General features: G+C 54.8%; 4 protein-coding genes across 16 annotated transcripts in view; 1 reads left to right on the forward strand and 3 right to left on the reverse strand.

Moving 5' to 3' along the window:
* The window catches only part of KATNAL2 (katanin catalytic subunit A1 like 2), a 240,550-nt gene that overhangs the window by 90,597 nt on the left and 129,387 nt on the right, over nt 1-20,566 (forward strand). The window lies entirely within an intron of this gene.
* Nucleotides 3,216-5,931, reverse strand: LOC129528421 (elongin-A3-like). Its single transcript, XM_055368801.2, has one exon. The coding sequence runs from the start codon at nt 5,083-5,085 to the stop codon at nt 3,448-3,450; it is 1,638 nt and encodes a 545-aa protein (XP_055224776.1). The 5' UTR covers nt 5,086-5,931; the 3' UTR covers nt 3,216-3,447.
* Nucleotides 9,143-11,713, reverse strand: LOC129528428 (elongin-A3-like). Its single transcript, XM_055368807.2, has one exon. It carries the CDS (start codon nt 11,010-11,012, stop codon nt 9,375-9,377), a length of 1,638 nt encoding a protein of 545 aa, XP_055224782.1. The 5' UTR covers nt 11,013-11,713; the 3' UTR covers nt 9,143-9,374.
* LOC129528420 (elongin-A3-like) lies at nt 15,064-17,779 on the reverse strand. The gene has a single exon (XM_055368800.2). It carries the CDS (start codon nt 16,931-16,933, stop codon nt 15,296-15,298), a length of 1,638 nt encoding a protein of 545 aa, XP_055224775.1. The 5' UTR covers nt 16,934-17,779; the 3' UTR covers nt 15,064-15,295.

Below are 20,566 nucleotides of genomic sequence, written 5' to 3' on the forward strand. Positions count from 1 at the left end.
TCCTTTGTTAACTGAAGAAAACTGGGTGCCCTTTACAGGTTTTCCAAGACGAGGAAACAAAGAGAAGTCAGCAGGCGCCAAATCAGGACTGTCAGGTGGACGCCTCACGGTTTCCCATGGCAGGTCTTGCCCAGCTGCCCTTGTTCGAAGAAAGCCATGATCAGGAACACTGTCGTGGTGGAGAAGAACTCTCTGGTGGGGACCTTCTTCGCTCCAGCTTTGGCTAACTTTCTGAAAACGCTCTGCTAGCGAGCAGATGTGATCAGGGTTTGGCCCTGCAGGAAGTCAACCAGCAGAATCCCTCTGGCATCCCCACCCCCCACAACGGTGGCCATGACCTCTGTTCTTGACTGCTCCTCCACGGCTTCGACTGGAGCACTGCCAGCTCTTGGTAGCCATGGCTTCGTACTTGGTCTTCAGGATCCTGCCGGTAGAGCCAGGTTTCATCTCCTGTGACCAATCTTGGAAGAAATGCTTCAGGATCTTGCTCCCACCGGTTGTTTAAAATCTCCTCGGAAAGGCTTGCTCTGGCCTGCGGCTGATATTGGTGCCACGGTTTGGGCAGCCGAGTTCCACTCTCACCTTTCAGTCCAAATGAGGAAAACAGAACCATTTCAAGTGTCTATGGTGTCGGCTATTGTTTCTGCTGTCGGCGGCGATTTCGCTTAATGTTTACATCCTCGCATGACATTCTCTCTCTCTCTCTGTCTCTCTCTCTCTCTGTGTTTGTGTGTGTGTGTGTGTGTGTGTGTGTGTTTCTTCCGCAGAAGGATAATCGTTAAAGCCTGAGAATCGGGGAATGGGGATTCGGGTGTTAAGCCTTTTCTGAGAATTACCCTCCGTGTCGTGTAGAGAAATAAGTAAATTTGCTGTGTTTCCAGACTTCCAGCTGCCTCACGAAGAGGATCCTAGTGCAATAGTGGCGATGCTTCCAGAGCTCCCTGAATGAGGATTATCTTGTAAATAGGTGGGAAGGGAATTGAGCTGTCCTGGGTCAGTGTAGTAATGTTACAGCAGGATCCTTAGGTTGATGCTGAATTCTATCTGGGGTAGATTTATATTTTGTGCGGGGGTTGTTTCGTTTCTGTGTTTTCGAGCGGGATTGTCGCTGTGGGAGCCGGGATCTGCTAAGGTTTGTCTCGTTCTCCAGTAATGAATGAGTTTAATGGGTGCAGGCGCTGTTTTCAGTAGCATGCCAGTGGGGGCATCGATGAGCTATGAGGGGCTAGAGCTTGCTCGGATTGTTTCCTTGTGTTTGTGTTTTGAGTTGCGTTTGCTCGTATCATGTTTGTTTTCCATTTTGGCAGGTGAAACGTTTTCCAGGAAGAAAGGTTGTTGCCAGTGGATTTGGTTCCGAGGGGCTGGGGTTTCTGGCTGGGAGTGGGGAGGGGCTGCACGGTGATGGGTGGCTACTCCACCTCCAGAAAGAGCGTGTGGCTTCTCTGCCTTGGGGAGGATATTCTGCTCTCTTGTGAGTTTTGCAAGCCACCCGAGATTCTCTCTTGAATTGCTGTCAAGAAATAGAGACTGGCGTTGTCTCTGGCCCTTGCTGGGGAAGCTTTTCTGAGGTTTTGTTTTCTTAATTTGAGACGGAGTTTGGCTTTTGTTGTCCAGGCTGGAGTGCAATGGTGGGATGTGGGCTCACTGCAAACTCGGCCTCCCGGGTTCAAGCCATTCTCCTGTCTCAGCCCCCTGAGTAGCTGGGATTACAGGCGCTCGCCAGCAAGCCCAACCGAGTTTCGTCTTTTTAGAAGAGACGGGATTTCCTCATGTTGGTCAGGCTGGTGTGCAACTCCGGACCTCAGGGGGTCCGCCGGCCTCGACCTCCCAAAGCGATGGGAATAGAGGCGTGGGTCACCATGCCCGGACATGCCTGAGTTTCACAGGGTCGCTGATTGGATTATGTCCCCTTCCCCGGAACGAATGCTTTTCTGTCTTCCTTAAGGGTAGTATCTCTGTGACACCCTGTTCTGGCTCCTTACATGTTCTTCAGGCTTGAGGGCCTCTTTTGAGGTGCACCGGCATCCACTCAGGTGCCTGCTTCCAGAAGCTTCCCAGCACCCACTCTGCTGACAGCCAAGGGCACAGGACTTTGATCTCTTCTGCTGCCCTTGCTGGGTTTTGCCTTGCGGCTTAGGTCTTTCTATTTCTCTCTCTGCCCCTCACTGTCGGTAACGCCTGCGAACCAAGTTTACTTAATGGTGTGTGTGTGTGTGTGTGTGTGTGTGTGTGTGTGCGTGTGCGTGTGTGTGTGTTTGTGGGTGTGTGCGTGCGTGTGCCTGCTTATGTGTGCGTGTGTGTGTGTGTGTGTCTTTCTTTGTGTGTATGTGTGTGTGTCGTATCTGGCACACGGATCTGTGATTACCAGCCCGTGTGAAGCCAACAAATGCCCTGAGTTAGAATGCAAACTTTCACTAAAGCTTGCAGGAGCTCGTAGGAGGTGAAGTCAAGGTAGTTAACCCGGTCACCTCATGGTAATTAGAAACTCTGATTGGCAGGTTTAGACTTCCTGATCGAGAACCTAAATAAGCTGATTAAGGTGTCGCCATTCTTTCACAGGGGTTCTGGGTGAAAAGATTGGGATTGATTCTTTGCGGTGCTTAGTAAAAGTATTTTGACTTAAGGAACGTAGCAGTTGTTAGCATTTATGTATGAAATCCAAGAGTTCCTTTCTTCAAATAAACAGCAGTTTTCTTTGAGATGTGCTCCGCTTGTGTCACCCAGGCTGGAGTGCAGTGGAATGAGGAAGGGTCACTGCAGCCTCCGCTTGCCCAGCTCAGGCGATCCTGCCACCTCAGCCCTCTAAGAAGCTGGGACCACAGGGGCCGTGCCACCACGCCGGGCCCATTTCGGTATCTTTTGTGGAGACGGGGTTTCTCTGTCTGTCCCAGCCTGTTCTCCACCCCCTGGGCTGAAGCGATCTGCTTTCCTCGGCCTCCCAGAGGAGGATGGCTGACGATTACAGGATCATGCCCGGCCTTTTCTCTAAACGAAAACACCAACGGCAACAAAACATTTTGCGTAGTCGGAGTTATCAGTGTCAACTGATGGATTGAGAGTTTGTGTCTAAGAAGTCCTTCCTTATGTACTCGATGATTTCAAAAGAAAGGAAAAAAGACAAAAGGGAATCTCACATCTTGTACCTGATTTATGATTGCAACTAGGGCGTTATTTAAAAGACGATCAGTGAACCACCAAAGTAGAATTGATCCGAATGCGTTCATAATATCTTGTGAATTCTGAGGTGTCCTCCAAGCAGGGAGGCAGTGGCTGGGTGTGGGAGGCAGAAATCACAGGGCCAGCCCTTGACACCTGCAGGATTCGGAGGCTCAACTTTGCACCAAGCCAAGGGTTCTGGTGTCCATCGGAAGTTTCGTTCCCCAACCCGCACTGACTTTGCATTGGCCCTCCTCCCCCCAGATTTTATCTGTAAGGCAAGTGCTGAGTTTATCGTCGGGAGAATCTTCCCTTGTAGTCTCGAATCGCCTTGGCCATCAGCGGGGCCACTTTCTTGGCAGCCTGTTTTCGGGTTTTGTCCGCGGGCGCCGCGTGCTCGTTGCTGCTGCCGCCGCTAATGCTGCCGCCGCCGCCTTCCCCGAGGCCGGAGGGAGCCTGGCTGCTTCCTGCGGGCTTGGGGGCTGGCTCGATCTCTCCATCTCCGGGGTCAGCGGCTCCTGCAGACTTCTCTTGCCTCCTGGAAGCATCATAAGGCGTCTTGGCCACAGAGTTGAAACAGATCATCTTTGTCTGTCGGCCGCTGGGTTTGTTTTCACGTGCGGATCGGATTTTCGCGGTCACTACTCGCAGCCGCTGCTCTCGGGCGTCCCGAAGCCGCAGGTAGAGCTCCCGCCAAGACTCGTGCTCCTGTGGCTTTTCTTCCTTGAAGTCCTGGAGACAATGAATCCTCCATAATTCATCTGTCTCTCGAGCGAGTGCGGGATTGTCTTTCTCTGTGCGGTACAGCTGATCGGGCGTCCACCCTGCCAGAACGGGTTCAAGAACCGAGTAGGGGACCCCTTCCACGTCGCCGAGGGCGTCCGGATTGTTCCTAGGCACCCGGAGGCACTGCTGGCGCAGCGTCGGCACCTGGAGCTGGCAGGCAGGCCTGGAGCCCGAGTACACCGGCATCTTAGCGTTCACTCTGCGTCCAGGGAAAGCAGCTTCCTCCTGGAGCGTTGGCGCGGAGAGTGCTTCTGGGTTTGCCTGGGAGGTCATGGCCTCAAAAGCGGACAGCAGATCGTAGTTGGCCTGCATCCAGGCCTCTGAGGGGTCCCAGAGCTCTGAGAAGACATGGCTGGGCAGCGTTTTCGGCCCGGCCGAATCAGCGCCGGCCGCCTGCAGCCTCTCTGAGTGGCTTTCCTGGACAGGAGGCGATTTCTGAGCCGAAGCCCCGCGGGACGATTTGTGCCCCTTGCTGTGGCTCACCACCGCTTCCCCCTGGGGTTGGCCCTGGCAGCCTGGACCCAGCAGAGGCCCGCCCTGAGCGGCGTGAGCGTGGCCTCTTCCACGTTGCTTCCCGGGCACAGCGGGCTCAGGGCCCTCGGGCATCGGGAGGGGAGCGGTGCGCGTTGGAGGGGCCCGATGGGGGCCGGAATCAGCTGGGGCCATTCTGGGGCGCTTTCTCTCGGCTCTGGGCTCGCGACTGGGAGACCTCGGGTGAGGTCTCTGTTGCCCCGGAGGTGTTCTGCGTGCTGTCCGTCTGTGCTCAGGGCTGTGAGATGGGCTCCTGGGGGCCGTCGCGTTTTCTGGGAAGCCCCAGGCCTTTTCCCGGTCCTGAAGAGCCTCCCCGAAGCGCTGTCGGGAAGCGCTCTCCTCAGGGTCCTGTGGGTCAGGCCCGGTGTTTCGGTCCACGAGCACCAGCTTCTTCCACCGGGCCGCTAAGTCTCTGGCAAAGTCGCCCACGTGCTGGTGCTTCCGCAGGCGCTTCACCGTCTTTCTGATTCCAGTCTCCGCCAGGAGGTCTGCCGTCATGGGCAAGGCGGAGAGTTTCTGCAAATATTTCTCTAGCCTTTTCGGGTCCGTCTTAGTGGCCAGACGCACCTGCAGCTTCTCCACTGCGCGCAGCGTAGTGGACCGTGCCGCCATCTCGCCAGAGCTGTGCAGGCGTCGCTGTCCTCGCGGTCGCGGCTCTGTCCTCGGGGCGGCGGCACAGGCAGTGTGGGGTGGCCGGTCCTCGCTGCCCGGTCGCCAGGCAGCGACCTCGGGATGTGGAGTCACAGCCTGGAGCGAGCTGGGTCCTCGGAGCAGCGGGCCACTTGGTCTGGAACGCCGGTCCTTGCAGACAGCTGAGCAGGCCCGCTTCTGTTCCTCGGGATGTGCAGCCGCAGCCTGGAGTGACCTGTGCGGTGCGCCGTCCAAGGCAGAGTGAAGCTCCGCTGCCAGAGCCCGGCCTTATGTAGCCAGCCCCGGGCCCACCCAGGGCTCAAGCCCTGACCCCCTTGGCCCCTGGGCTGCCCCGCCCCGATAGGAATTCATTCCGTCAGCCCAATGCAGCCAATCGGGACGGTCCACGCCAGGTGGACTGCTGTGCCCCGCAGGTTCATTAGGTTAATTGCAGCCTGGACACACCCCACTGAGTTCTACCGTTGGCCCTCCATGTTCCCAGCTTCCACATCTGTGGATTCCAAAAGACACAGAGAGAATCTTCTTGGGAGTCAAAGCGAAAATAACAACACCGCAAGACGAAATCGTAGGAAGAAGAACCAACAGAGGATGACAACTCTTTACCTGGGATTGACGTTGTGTGAGGGGACTTGGAAACATTCGTAGAAAAGTAGGATTAAGGGAGAAAGAGGAAATAGGCGTATTTTACTTCTCAGCCTCGGCTCCATCAACTTCAAGACCCTTCTGGAAGCAGTGTCTTTTCCCCGCCGTCTAGCCCATCGCTAAAGCCCCCAGGGTCCTGGGAATTTAACTATTTCCATGCAATCTTTTTTCCTTTGTTAACTGAAGAAAACTGGGTGCCCTTTACAGGTTTTCCAAGACGAGGAAACAAAGAGAAGTCAGCAGGCGCCAAATCAGGACTGTCAGGTGGACGCCTCACGGTTTCCCATGGCAGGTCTTGCCCAGCTGCCCTTGTTCGAAGAAAGCCATGATCAGGAACACTGTCGTGGTGGAGAAGAACTCTCTGGTGGGGACCTTCTTCGCTCCAGCTTTGGCTAACTTTCTGAAAACGCTCTGCTAGCGAGCAGATGTGATCAGGGTTTGGCCCTGCAGGAAGTCAACCAGCAGAATCCCTCTGGCATCCCCACCCCCCACAACGGTGGCCATGACCTCTGTTCTTGACTGCTCCTCCACGGCTTCGACTGGAGCACTGCCAGCTCTTGGTAGCCATGGCTTCGTACTTGGTCTTCAGGATCCTGCCGGTAGAGCCAGGTTTCATCTCCTGTGACCAATCTTGGAAGAAATGCTTCAGGATCTTGCTCCCACCGGTTGTTTAAAATCTCCTCGGAAAGGCTTGCTCTGGCCTGCGGCTGATATTGGTGCCACGGTTTGGGCAGCCGAGTTCCACTCTCACCTTTCAGTCCAAATGAGGAAAACAGAACCATTTCAAGTGTCTATGGTGTGGGCTATTGTTTCTGCTGTCGGCGGCGATTTCGCTTAATGTTTACATCCTCGCATGACATTCTCTCTCTCTCTCTGTCTCTCTCTCTCTCTGTGTTTGTGTGTGTGTGTGTGTGTGTGTGTGTTTCTTCCGCAGAAGGATAATCGTTAAAGCCTGAGAATCGGGGAATGGGGATTCGGGTGTTAAGCCTTTTCTGAGAATTACCCTCCGTGTCGTGTAGAGAAATAAGTAAATTTGCTGTGTTTCCAGACTTCCAGCTGCCTCACGAAGAGGATCCTAGTGCAATAGTGGCGATGCTTCCAGAGCTCCCTGAATGAGGATTATCTTGTAAATAGGTGGGAAGGGAATTGAGCTGTCCTGGGTCAGTGTAGTAATGTTACAGCAGGATCCTTAGGTTGATGCTGAATTCTATCTGGGGTAGATTTATATTTTGTGCGGGGGTTGTTTCGTTTCTGTGTTTTCGAGCGGGATTGTCGCTGTGGGAGCCGGGATCTGCTAAGGTTTGTCTCGTTCTCCAGTAATGAATGAGTTTAATGGGTGCAGGCGCTGTTTTCAGTAGCATGCCAGTGGGGGCATCGATGAGCTATGAGGGGCTAGAGCTTGCTCGGATTGTTTCCTTGTGTTTGTGTTTTGAGTTGCGTTTGCTCGTATCATGTTTGTTTTCCATTTTGGCAGGTGAAACGTTTTCCAGGAAGAAAGGTTGTTGCCAGTGGATTTGGTTCCGAGGGGCTGGGGTTTCTGGCTGGGAGTGGGGAGGGGCTGCACGGTGATGGGTGGCTACTCCACCTCCAGAAAGAGCGTGTGGCTTCTCTGCCTTGGGGAGGATATTCTGCTCTCTTGTGAGTTTTGCAAGCCACCCGAGATTCTCTCTTGAATTGCTGTCAAGAAATAGAGACTGGCGTTGTCTCTGGCCCTTGCTGGGGAAGCTTTTCTGAGGTTTTGTTTTTTTAATTTGAGACGGAGTTTGGCTTTTGTTGTCCAGGCTGGAGTGCAATGGTGGGATGTGGGCTCACTGCAAACTCGGCCTCCCGGGTTCAAGCCATTCTCCTGTCTCAGCCCCCTGAGTAGCTGGGATTACAGGCGCTCACCAGCAAGCCCAACCGAGTTTCGTCTTTTTAGAAGAGACGGGATTTCCTCATGTTGGTCAGGCTGGTGTGCAACTCCGGACCTCAGGGGGTCCGCCGGCCTCGACCTCCCAAAGCGATGGGAATAGAGGCGTGGGTCACCATGCCCGGACATGCCTGAGTTTCACAGGGTCGCTGATTGGATTATGTCCCCTTCCCCGGAACGAATGCTTTTCTGTCTTCCTTAAGGGTAGTATCTCTGTGACACCCTGTTCTGGCTCCTTACATGTTCTTCAGGCTTGAAGGCCTCTTTTGAGGTGCACCGGCATCCACTCAGGTGCCTGCTTCCAGAAGCTTCCCAGCACCCACTCTGCTGACAGCCAAGGGCACAGGACTTTGATCTCTTCTGCTGCCCTTGCTGGGTTTTGCCTTGCGGCTTAGGTCTTTCTATTTCTCTCTCTGCCCCTCACTGTCGGTAACGCCTGCGAACCAAGTTTACTTAATGGTGTGTGTGTGTGTGTGTGTGTGTGTGTGCGTGTGCGTGTGTGTGTGTTTGTGGGTGTGTGCGTGCGTGTGCCTGCTTATGTGTGCGTGTGTGTGTGTGTGTGTCTTTCTTTGTGTGTATGTGTGTGTGTCGTATCTGGCACACGGATCTGTGATTACCAGCCCGTGTGAAGCCAACAAATGCCCTGAGTTAGAATGCAAACTTTCACTAAAGCTTGCAGGAGCTCGTAGGAGGTGAAGTCAAGGTAGTTAACCCGGTCACCTCATGGTAATTAGAAACTCTGATTGGCAGGTTTAGACTTCCTGATCGAGAACCTAAATAAGCTGATTAAGGTGTCGCCATTCTTTCACAGGGGTTCTGGGTGAAAAGATTGGGATTGATTCTTTGCGGTGCTTAGTAAAAGTATTTTGACTTAAGGAACGTAGCAGTTGTTAGCATTTATGTATGAAATCCAAGAGTTCCTTTCTTCAAATAAACAGCAGTTTTCTTTGAGATGTGCTCCGCTTGTGTCACCCAGGCTGGAGTGCAGTGGAATGAGGAAGGGTCACTGCAGCCTCCGCTTGCCCAGCTCAGGCGATCCTGCCACCTCAGCCCTCTAAGAAGCTGGGACCACAGGGGCCGTGCCACCACGCCGGGCCCATTTCGGTATCTTTTGTGGAGACGGGGTTTCTCTGTCTGTCCCAGCCTGTTCTCCACCCCCTGGGCTGAAGCGATCTGCTTTCCTCGGCCTCCCAGAGGAGGATGGCTGACGATTACAGGATCATGCCCGGCCTTTTCTCTAAACGAAAACACCAACGGCAACAAAACATTTTGCGTAGTCGGAGTTATCAGTGTCAACTGATGGATTGAGAGTTTGTGTCTAAGAAGTCCTTCCTTATGTACTCGATGATTTCAAAAGAAAGGAAAAAAGACAAAAGGGAATCTCACATCTTGTACCTGATTTATGATTGCAACTAGGGCGTTATTTAAAAGACGATCAGTGAACCACCAAAGTAGAATTGATCCGAATGCGTTCATAATATCTTGTGAATTCTGAGGTGTCCTCCAAGCAGGGAGGCAGTGGCTGGGTGTGGGAGGCAGAAATCACAGGGCCAGCCCTTGACACCTGCAGGATTCGGAGGCTCAACTTTGCACCAAGCCAAGGGTTCTGGTGTCCATCGGAAGTTTCGTTCCCCAACCCGCACTGACTTTGCATTGGCCCTCCTCCCCCCAGATTTTATCTGTAAGGCAAGTGCTGAGTTTATCGTCGGGAGAATCTTCCCTTGTAGTCTCGAATCGCCTTGGCCATCAGCGGGGCCACTTTCTTGGCAGCCTGTTTTCGGGTTTTGTCCGTGGGCGCCGCGTGCTCGTTGCTGCTGCCGCCGCTAATGCTGCCGCCGCCGCCTTCCCCGAGGCCGGAGGGAGCCTGGCTGCTTCCTGCGGGCTTGGGGGCTGGCTCGATCTCTCCATCTCCGGGGTCAGCGGCTCCTGCAGACTTCTCTTGCCTCCTGGAAGCATCATAAGGCGTCTTGGCCACAGAGTTGAAACAGATCATCTTTGTCTGTCGGCCGCTGGGTTTGTTTTCACGTGCGGATCGGATTTTCGCGGTCACTACTCGCAGCCGCTGCTCTCGGGCGTCCCGAAGCCGCAGGTAGAGCTCCCGCCAAGACTCGTGCTCCTGTGGCTTTTCTTCCTTGAAGTCCTGGAGACAATGAATCCTCCATAATTCATCTGTCTCTCGAGCGAGTGCGGGATTGTCTTTCTCTGTGCGGTACAGCTGATCGGGCGTCCACCCTGCCAGAACGGGTTCAAGAACCGAGTAGGGGACCCCTTCCACGTCGCCGAGGGCGTCCGGATTGTTCCTAGGCACCCGGAGGCACTGCTGGCGCAGCGTCGGCACCTGGAGCTGGCAGGCAGGCCTGGAGCCCGAGTACACCGGCATCTTAGCGTTCACTCTGCGTCCAGGGAAAGCAGCTTCCTCCTGGAGCGTTGGCGCGGAGAGTGCTTCTGGGTTTGCCTGGGAGGTCATGGCCTCAAAAGCGGACAGCAGATCGTAGTTGGCCTGCATCCAGGCCTCTGAGGGGTCCCAGAGCTCTGAGAAGACATGGCTGGGCAGCGTTTTCGGCCCGGCCGAATCAGCGCCGGCCGCCTGCAGCCTCTCTGAGTGGCTTTCCTGGACAGGAGGCGATTTCTGAGCCGAAGCCCCGCGGGACGATTTGTGCCCCTTGCTGTGGCTCACCACCGCTTCCCCCTGGGGTTGGCCCTGGCAGCCTGGACCCAGCAGAGGCCCGCCCTGAGCGGCGTGAGCGTGGCCTCTTCCACGTTGCTTCCCGGGCACAGCGGGCTCAGGGCCCTCGGGAATCGGGAGGGGAGCGGTGCGCGTTGGAGGGGCCCGATGGGGGCCGGAATCAGCTGGGGCCATTCTGGGGCGCTTTCTCTCGGCTCTGGGCTCGCGACTGGGAGACCTCGGGTGAGGTCTCTGTTGCCCCGGAGGTGTTCTGCGTGCTGTCCGTCTGTGCTCAGGGCTGTGAGATGGGCTCCTGGGGGCCGTCGCGTTTTCTGGGAAGCCCCAGGCCTTTTCCCGGTCCTGAAGAGCCTCCCCGAAGCGCTGTCGGGAAGCGCTCTCCTCAGGGTCCTGTGGGTCAGGCCCGGTGTTTCGGTCCACGAGCACCAGCTTCTTCCACCGGGCCGCTAAGTCTCTGGCAAAGTCGCCCACGTGCTGGTGCTTCCGCAGGCGCTTCACCGTCTTTCTGATTCCAGTCTCCGCCAGGAGGTCTGCCGTCATGGGCAAGGCGGAGAGTTTCTGCAAATATTTCTCTAGCCTTTTCGTGTCCGTCTTAGTGGCCAGACGCACCTGCAGCTTCTCCACTGCGTGCAGCGTAGTGGACCGTGCCGCCATCTCGCCAGAGCTGTGCAGGCGTCGCTGTCCTCGCGGTCGCGGCTCTGTCCTCGGGGCGGCGGCACAGGCAGTGTGGGGTGGCCGGTCCTCGCTGCCCGGTCGCCAGGCAGCGACCTCGGGATGTGGAGTCACAGCCTGGAGCGAGCTGGGTCCTCGGAGCAGCGGGCCACTTGGTCTGGAACGCCGGTCCTTGCAGACAGCTGAGCAGGCCCGCTTCTGTTCCTCGGGATGTGCAGCCGCAGCCTGGAGTGACCTGTGCGGTGCGCCGTCCAAGGCAGAGTGAAGCTCCGCTGCCAGAGCCCGGCCTTATGTAGCCAGCCCCGGGCCCACCCAGGGCTCAAGCCCTGACCCCCTTGGCCCCTGGGCTGCCCCGCCCCGATAGGAATTCATTCCGTCAGCCCAATGCAGCCAATCGGGACGGTCCACGCCAGGTGGACTGCTGTGCCCCGCAGGTTCATTAGGTTAATTGCAGCCTGGACACACCCCACTGAGTTCTACCGTTGGCCCTCCATGTTCCCAGCTTCCACATCTGTGGATTCCAAAAGACACAGAGAGAATCTTCTTGGGAGTCAAAGCGAAAATAACAACACCGCAAGACGAAATCGTAGGAAGAAGAACCAACAGAGGATGACAACTCTTTACCTGGGATTGACGTTGTGTGAGGGGACTTGGAAACATTCGTAGAAAAGTAGGATTAAGGGAGAAAGAGGAAATACGCGTATTTTACTTCTCAGCCTCGGCTCCATCAACTTCAAGACCCTTCTGGAAGCAGTGTCTTTTCCCCGCCGTCTAGCCCATCGCTAAAGCCCCCAGGGTCCTGGGAATTTAACTATTTCCATGCAATCTTTTTTCCTTTGTTAACTGAAGAAAACTGGGTGCCCTTTACAGGTTTTCCAAGACGAGGAAACAAAGAGAAGTCAGCAGGCGCCAAATCAGGACTGTCAGGTGGACGCCTCACGGTTTCCCATGGCAGGTCTTGCCCAGCTGCCCTTGTTCGAAGAAAGCCATGATCAGGAACACTGTCGTGGTGGAGAAGAACTCTCTGGTGGGGACCTTCTTCGCTCCAGCTTTGGCTAACTTTCTGAAAACGCTCTGCTAGCGAGCAGATGTGATCAGGGTTTGGCCCTGCAGGAAGTCAACCAGCAGAATCCCTCTGGCATCCCCACCCCCCACAACGGTGGCCATGACCTCTGTTCTTGACTGCTCCTCCACGGCTTCGACTGGAGCACTGCCAGCTCTTGGTAGCCATGGCTTCGTACTTGGTCTTCAGGATCCTGCCGGTAGAGCCAGGTTTCATCTCCTGTGACCAATCTTGGAAGAAATGCTTCAGGATCTTGCTCCCACCGGTTGTTTAAAATCTCCTCGGAAAGGCTTGCTCTGGCCTGCGGCTGATATTGGTGCCACGGTTTGGGCAGCCGAGTTCCACTCTCACCTTTCAGTCCAAATGAGGAAAACAGAACCATTTCAAGTGTCTATGGTGTCGGCTATTGTTTCTGCTGTCGGCGGCGATTTCGCTTAATGTTTACATCCTCGCATGACATTCTCTCTCTCTCTCTGTCTCTCTCTCTCTCTGTGTTTGTGTGTGTGTGTGTGTGTGTGTGTGTTTCTTCCGCAGAAGGATAATCGTTAAAGCCTGAGAATCGGGGAATGGGGATTCGGGTGTTAAGCCTTTTCTGAGAATTACCCTCCGTGTCGTGTAGAGAAATAAGTAAATTTGCTGTGTTTCCAGACTTCCAGCTGCCTCACGAAGAGGATCCTAGTGCAATAGTGGCGATGCTTCCAGAGCTCCCTGAATGAGGATTATCTTGTAAATAGGTGGGAAGGGAATTGAGCTGTCCTGGGTCAGTGTAGTAATGTTACAGCAGGATCCTTAGGTTGATGCTGAATTCTATCTGGGGTAGATTTATATTTTGTGCGGGGGTTGTTTCGTTTCTGTGTTTTCGAGCGGGATTGTCGCTGTGGGAGCCGGGATCTGCTAAGGTTTGTCTCGTTCTCCAGTAATGAATGAGTTTAATGGGTGCAGGCGCTGTTTTCAGTAGCATGCCAGTGGGGGCATCGATGAGCTATGAGGGGCTAGAGCTTGCTCGGATTGTTTCCTTGTGTTTGTGTTTTGAGTTGCGTTTGCTCGTATCATGTTTGTTTTCCATTTTGGCAGGTGAAACGTTTTCCAGGAAGAAAGGTTGTTGCCAGTGGATTTGGTTCCGAGGGGCTGGGGTTTCTGGCTGGGAGTGGGGAGGGGCTGCACGGTGATGGGTGGCTACTCCACCTCCAGAAAGAGCGTGTGGCTTCTCTGCCTTGGGGAGGATATTCTGCTCTCTTGTGAGTTTTGCAAGCCACCCGAGATTCTCTCTTGAATTGCTGTCAAGAAATAGAGACTGGCGTTGTCTCTGGCCCTTGCTGGGGAAGCTTTTCTGAGGTTTTGTTTTTTTAATTTGAGACGGAGTTTGGCTTTTGTTGTCCAGGCTGGAGTGCAATGGTGGGATGTGGGCTCACTGCAAACTCGGCCTCCCGGGTTCAAGCCATTCTCCTGTCTCAGCCCCCTGAGTAGCTGGGATTACAGGCGCTCACCAGCAAGCCCAACCGAGTTTCGTCTTTTTAGAAGAGACGGGATTTCCTCATGTTGGTCAGGCTGGTGTGCAACTCCGGACCTCAGGGGGTCCGCCGGCCTCGACCTCCCAAAGCGATGGGAATAGAGGCGTGGGTCACCATGCCCGGACATGCCTGAGTTTCACAGGGTCGCTGATTGGATTATGTCCCCTTCCCCGGAACGAATGCTTTTCTGTCTTCCTTAAGGGTAGTATCTCTGTGACACCCTGTTCTGGCTCCTTACATGTTCTTCAGGCTTGAAGGCCTCTTTTGAGGTGCACCGGCATCCACTCAGGTGCCTGCTTCCAGAAGCTTCCCAGCACCCACTCTGCTGACAGCCAAGGGCACAGGACTTTGATCTCTTCTGCTGCCCTTGCTGGGTTTTGCCTTGCGGCTTAGGTCTTTCTATTTCTCTCTCTGCCCCTCACTGTCGGTAACGCCTGCGAACCAAGTTTACTTAATGGTGTGTGTGTGTGTGTGTGTGTGCGTGTGCGTGTGTGTGTGTTTGTGGGTGTGTGCGTGCGTGTGCCTGCTTATGTGTGCGTGTGTGTGTGTGTGTGTCTTTCTTTGTGTGTATGTGTGTGTGTCGTATCTGGCACACGGATCTGTGATTACCAGCCCGTGTGAAGCCAACAAATGCCCTGAGTTAGAATGCAAACTTTCACTAAAGCTTGCAGGAGCTCGTAGGAGGTGAAGTCAAGGTAGTTAACCCGGTCACCTCATGGTAATTAGAAACTCTGATTGGCAGGTTTAGACTTCCTGATCGAGAACCTAAATAAGCTGATTAAGGTGTCGCCATTCTTTCACAGGGGTTCTGGGTGAAAAGATTGGGATTGATTCTTTGCGGTGCTTAGTAAAAGTATTTTGACTTAAGGAACGTAGCAGTTGTTAGCATTTATGTATGAAATCCAAGAGTTCCTTTCTTCAAATAAACAGCAGTTTTCTTTGAGATGTGCTCCGCTTGTGTCACCCAGGCTGGAGTGCAGTGGAATGAGGAAGGGTCACTGCAGCCTCCGCTTGCCCAGCTCAGGCGATCCTGCCACCTCAGCCCTCTAAGAAGCTGGGACCACAGGGGCCGTGCCACCACGCCGGGCCCATTTCGGTATCTTTTGTGGAGACGGGGTTTCTCTGTCTGTCCCAGCCTGTTCTCCACCCCCTGGGCTGAAGCGATCTGCTTTCCTCGGCCTCCCAGAGGAGGATGGCTGACGATTACAGGATCATGCCCGGCCTTTTCTCTAAACGAAAACACCAACGGCAACAAAACATTTTGCGTAGTCGGAGTTATCAGTGTCAACTGATGGATTGAGAGTTTGTGTCTAAGAAGTCCTTCCTTATGTACTCGATGATTTCAAAAGAAAGGAAAAAAGACAAAAGGGAATCTCACATCTTGTACCTGATTTATGATTGCAACTAGGGCGTTATTTAAAAGACGATCAGTGAACCACCAAAGTAGAATTGATCCGAATGCGTTCATAATATCTTGTGAATTCTGAGGTGTCCTCCAAGCAGGGAGGCAGTGGCTGGGTGTGGGAGGCAGAAATCACAGGGCCAGCCCTTGACACCTGCAGGATTCGGAGGCTCAACTTTGCACCAAGCCAAGGGTTCTGGTGTCCATCGGAAGTTTCGTTCCCCAACCCGCACTGACTTTGCATTGGCCCTCCTCCCCCCAGATTTTATCTGTAAGGCAAGTGCTGAGTTTATCGTCGGGAGAATCTTCCCTTGTAGTCTCGAATCGCCTTGGCCATCAGCGGGGCCACTTTCTTGGCAGCCTGTTTTCGGGTTTTGTCCGCGGGCGCCGCGTGCTCGTTGCTGCTGCCGCCGCTAATGCTGCCGCCGCCGCCTTCCCCGAGGCCGGAGGGAGCCTGGCTGCTTCCTGCGGGCTTGGGGGCTGGCTCGATCTCTCCATCTCCGGGGTCAGCGGCTCCTGCAGACTTCTCTTGCCTCCTGGAAGCATCATAAGGCGTCTTGGCCACAGAGTTGAAACAGATCATCTTTGTCTGTCGGCCGCTGGGTTTGTTTTCACGTGCGGATCGGATTTTCGCGGTCACTACTCGCAGCCGCTGCTCTCGGGCGTCCCGAAGCCGCAGGTAGAGCTCCCGCCAAGACTCGTGCTCCTGTGGCTTTTCTTCCTTGAAGTCCTGGAGACAATGAATCCTCCATAATTCATCTGTCTCTCGAGCGAGTGCGGGATTGTCTTTCTCTGTGCGGTACAGCTGATCGGGCGTCCACCCTGCCAGAACGGGTTCAAGAACCGAGTAGGGGACCCCTTCCACGTCGCCGAGGGCGTCCGGATTGTTCCTAGGCACCCGGAGGCACTGCTGGCGCAGCGTCGGCACCTGGAGCTGGCAGGCAGGCCTGGAGCCCGAGTACACCGGCATCTTAGCGTTCACTCTGCGTCCAGGGAAAGCAGCTTCCTCCTGGAGCGTTGGCGCGGAGAGTGCTTCTGGGTTTGCCTGGGAGGTCATGGCCTCAAAAGCGGACAGCAGATCGTAGTTGGCCTGCATCCAGGCCTCTGAGGGGTCCCAGAGCTCTGAGAAGACATGGCTGGGCAGCGTTTTCGGCCCGGCCGAATCAGCGCCGGCCGCCTGCAGCCTCTCTGAGTGGCTTTCCTGGACAGGAGGCGATTTCTGAGCCGAAGCCCCGCGGGACGATTTGTGCCCCTTGCTGTGGCTCACCACCGCTTCCCCCTGGGGTTGGCCCTGGCAGCCTGGACCCAGCAGAGGCCCGCCCTGAGCGGCGTGAGCGTGGCCTCTTCCGCGTTGCTTCCCGGGCACAGCGGGCTCAGGGCCCTCGGGCATCGGGAGGGGAGCGGTGCGCGTTGGAGGGGCCCGATGGGGGCCGGAATCAGCTGGGGCCATTCTGGGGCGCTTTCTCTCGGCTCTGGGCTCGCGACTGGGAGACCTCGGGTGAGGTCTCTGTTGCCCCGGAGGTGTTCTGCGTGCTGTCCGTCTGTGCTCAGGGCTGTGAGATGGGCTCCTGGGGGCCGTCGCGTTTTCTGGGAAGCCCCAGGCCTTTTCCCGGTCCTGAAGAGCCTCCCCGAAGCGCTGTCGGGAAGCGCTCTCCTCAGGGTCCTGTGGGTCAGGCCCGGTGTTTCGGTCCACGAGCACCAGCTTCTTCCACCGGGCCGCTAAGTCTCTGGCAAAGTCGCCCACGTGCTGGTGCTTCCGCAGGCGCTTCACCGTCTTTCTGATTCCAGTCTCCGCCAGGAGGTCTGCCGTCATGGGCAAGGCGGAGAGTTTCTGCAAATATTTCTCTAGCCTTTTCGGGTCCGTCTTAGTGGCCAGACGCACCTGCAGCTTCTCCACTGCGCGCAGCGTAGTGGACCGTGCCGCCATCTCGCCAGAGCTGTGCAGGCGTCGCTGTCCTCGCGGTCGCGGCTCTGTCCTCGGGGCGGCGGCACAGGCAGTGTGGGGTGGCCGGTCCTCGCTGCCCGGTCGCCAGGCAGCGACCTCGGGATGTGGAGTCACAGCCTGGAGCGAGCTGGGTCCTCGGAGCAGCGGGCCACTTGGTCTGGAACGCCGGTCCTTGCAGACAGCTGAGCAGGCCCGCTTCTGTTCCTCGGGATGTGCAGCCGCAGCCTGGAGTGACCTGTGCGGTGCGCCGTCCAAGGCAGAGTGAAGCTCCGCTGCCAGAGCCCGGCCTTATGTAGCCAGCCCCGGGCCCACCCAGGGCTCAAGCCCTGACCCCCTTGGCCCCTGGGCTGCCCCGCCCCGATAGGAATTCATTCCGTCAGCCCAATGCAGCCAATCGGGACGGTCCACGCCAGGTGGACTGCTGTGCCCCGCAGGTTCATTAGGTTAATTGCAGCCTGGACACACCCCACTGAGTTCTACCGTTGGCCCTCCATGTTCCCAGCTTCCACATCTGTGGATTCCAAAAGACACAGAGAGAATCTTCTTGGGAGTCAAAGCGAAAATAACAACACCGCAAGACGAAATCGTAGGAAGAAGAACCAACAGAGGATGACAACTCTTTACCTGGGATTGACGTTGTGTGAGGGGACTTGGAAACATTCGTAGAAAAGTAGGATTAAGGGAGAAAGAGGAAATAGGCGTATTTTACTTCTCAGCCTCGGCTCCATCAACTTCAAGACCCTTCTGGAAGCAGTGTCTTTTCCCCGCCGTCTAGCCCATCGCTAAAGCCCCCAGGGTCCTGGGAATTTAACTATTTCCATGCAATCTTTTTTCCTTTGTTAACTGAAGAAAACTGGGTGCCCTTTACAGGTTTTCCAAGACGAGGAAACAAAGAGAAGTCAGCAGGCGCCAAATCAGGACTGTCAGGTGGACGCCTCACGGTTTCCCATGGCAGGTCTTGCCCAGCTGCCCTTGTTCGAAGAAAGCCATGATCAGGAACACTGTCGTGGTGGAGAAGAACTCTCTGGTGGGGACCTTCTTCGCTCCAGCTTTGGCTAACTTTCTGAAAACGCTCTGCTAGCGAGCAGATGTGATCAGGGTTTGGCCCTGCAGGAAGTCAACCAGCAGAATCCCTCTGGCATCCCCACCCCCCACAACGGTGGCCATGACCTCTGTTCTTGACTGCTCCTCCACGGCTTCGACTGGAGCACTGCCAGCTCTTGGTAGCCATGGCTTCGTACTTGGTCTTCAGGATCCTGCCGGTAGAGCCAGGTTTCATCTCCTGTGACCAATCTTGGAAGAAATGCTTCAGGATCTTGCTCCCACCGGTTGTTTAAAATCTCCTCGGAAAGGCTTGCTCTGGCCTGCGGCTGATATTGGTGCCACGGTTTGGGCAGCCGAGTTCCACTCTCACCTTTCAGTCCAAATGAGGAAAACAGAACCATTTCAAGTGTCTATGGTGTGGGCTATTGTTTCTGCTGTCGGCGGCGATTTCGCTTAATGTTTACATCCTCGCATGACATTCTCTCTCTCTCTCTGTCTCTCTCTCTCTCTGTGTTTGTGTGTGTGTGTGTGTGTGTGTGTGTTTCTTCCGCAGAAGGATAATCGTTAAAGCCTGAGAATCGGGGAATGGGGATTCGGGTGTTAAGCCTTTTCTGAGAATTACCCTCCGTGTCGTGTAGAGAAATAAGTAAATTTGCTGTGTTTCCAGACTTCCAGCTGCCTCACGAAGAGGATCCTAGTGCAATAGTGGCGATGCTTCCAGAGCTCCCTGAATGAGGATTATCTTGTAAATAGGTGGGAAGGGAATTGAGCTGTCCTGGGTCAGTGTAGTAATGTTACAGCAGGATCCTTAGGTTGATGCTGAATTCTATCTGGGGTAGATTTATATTTTGTGCGGGGGTTGTTTCGTTTCTGTGTTTTCGAGCGGGATTGTCGCTGTGGGAGCCGGGATCTGCTAAGGTTTGTCTCGTTCTCCAGTAATGAATGAGTTTAATGGGTGCAGGCGCTGTTTTCAGTAGCATGCCAGTGGGGGCATCGATGAGCTATGAGGGGCTAGAGCTTGCTCGGATTGTTTCCTTGTGTTTGTGTTTTGAGTTGCGTTTGCTCGTATCATGTTTGTTTTCCATTTTGGCAGGTGAAACGTTTTCCAGGAAGAAAGGTTGTTGCCAGTGGATTTGGTTCCGAGGGGCTGGGGTTTCTGGCTGGGAGTGGGGAGGGGCTGCACGGTGATGGGTGGCTACTCCACCTCCAGAAAGAGCGTGTGGCTTCTCTGCCTTGGGGAGGATATTCTGCTCTCTTGTGAGTTTTGCAAGCCACCCGAGATTCTCTCTTGAATTGCTGTCAAGAAATAGAGACTGGCGTTGTCTCTGGCCCTTGCTGGGGAAGCTTTTCTGAGGTTTTGTTTTTTTAATTTGAGACGGAGTTTGGCTTTTGTTGTCCAGGCTGGAGTGCAATGGTGGGATGTGGGCTCACTGCAAACTCGGCCTCCCGGGTTCAAGCCATTCTCCTGTCTCAGCCCCCTGAGTAGCTGGGATTACAGGCGCTCACCAGCAAGCCCAACCGAGTTTCGTCTTTTTAGAAGAGACGGGATTTCCTCATGTTGGTCAGGCTGGTGTGCAACTCCGGACCTCAGGGGGTCCGCCGGCCTCGACCTCCCAAAGCGATGGGAATAGAGGCGTGGGTCACCATGCCCGGACATGCCTGAGTTTCACAGGGTCGCTGATTGGATTATGTCCCCTTCCCCGGAACGAATGCTTTTCTGTCTTCCTTAAGGGTAGTATCTCTGTGACACCCTGTTCTGGCTCCTTACATGTTCTTCAGGCTTGAAGGCCTCTTTTGAGGTGCACCGGCATCCACTCAGGTGCCTGCTTCCAGAAGCTTCCCAGCACCCACTCTGCTGACAGCCAAGGGCACAGGACTTTGATCTCTTCTGCTGCCCTTGCTGGGTTTTGCCTTGCGGCTTAGGTCTTTCTATTTCTCTCTCTGCCCCTCACTGTCGGTAACGCCTGCGAACCAAGTTTACTTAATGGTGTGTGTGTGTGTGTGTGTGTGCGTGTGCGTGTGCGTGTGTGTGTGTTTGTGGGTGTGTGCGTGCGTGTGCCTGCTTATGTGTGCGTGTGTGTGTGTGTGTGTCTTTCTTTGTGTGTATGTGTGTGTGTCGTATCTGGCACACGGATCTGTGATTACCAGCCCGTGTGAAGCCAACAAATGCCCTGAGTTAGAATGCAAACTTTCACTAAAGCTTGCAGGAGCTCGTAGGAGGTGAAGTCAAGGTAGTTAACCCGGTCACCTCATGGTAATTAGAAACTCTGATTGGCAGGTTTAGACTTCCTGATCGAGAACCTAAATAAGCTGATTAAGGTGTCGCCATTCTTTCACAGGGGTTCTGGGTGAAAAGATTGGGATTGATTCTTTGCGGTGCTTAGTAAAAGTATTTTGACTTAAGGAACGTAGCAGTTGTTAGCATTTATGTATGAAATCCAAGAGTTCCTTTCTTCAAATAAACAGCAGTTTTCTTTGAGATGTGCTCCGCTTGTGTCACCCAGGCTGGAGTGCAGTGGAATGAGGAAGGGTCACTGCAGCCTCCGCTTGCCCAGCTCAGGCGATCCTGCC

Source organism: Gorilla gorilla, chromosome 17, assembly GCF_029281585.2.
Source record: "Gorilla gorilla gorilla isolate KB3781 chromosome 17, NHGRI_mGorGor1-v2.1_pri, whole genome shotgun sequence".
Taxonomy (NCBI): Eukaryota; Metazoa; Chordata; class Mammalia; order Primates; family Hominidae; genus Gorilla; species Gorilla gorilla.

Excerpts from the sequence above, each read along its gene's own strand:
- LOC129528421 (XM_055368801.2), bottom strand. The coding sequence starts at position 5,085 with ATGGCGGCACGGTCCACTACGCTGCGCGCAGTGGAGAAGCTGCAGGTG.
- LOC129528428 (XM_055368807.2), bottom strand. The coding sequence starts at position 11,012 with ATGGCGGCACGGTCCACTACGCTGCACGCAGTGGAGAAGCTGCAGGTG.
- LOC129528420 (XM_055368800.2), bottom strand. The coding sequence starts at position 16,933 with ATGGCGGCACGGTCCACTACGCTGCGCGCAGTGGAGAAGCTGCAGGTG.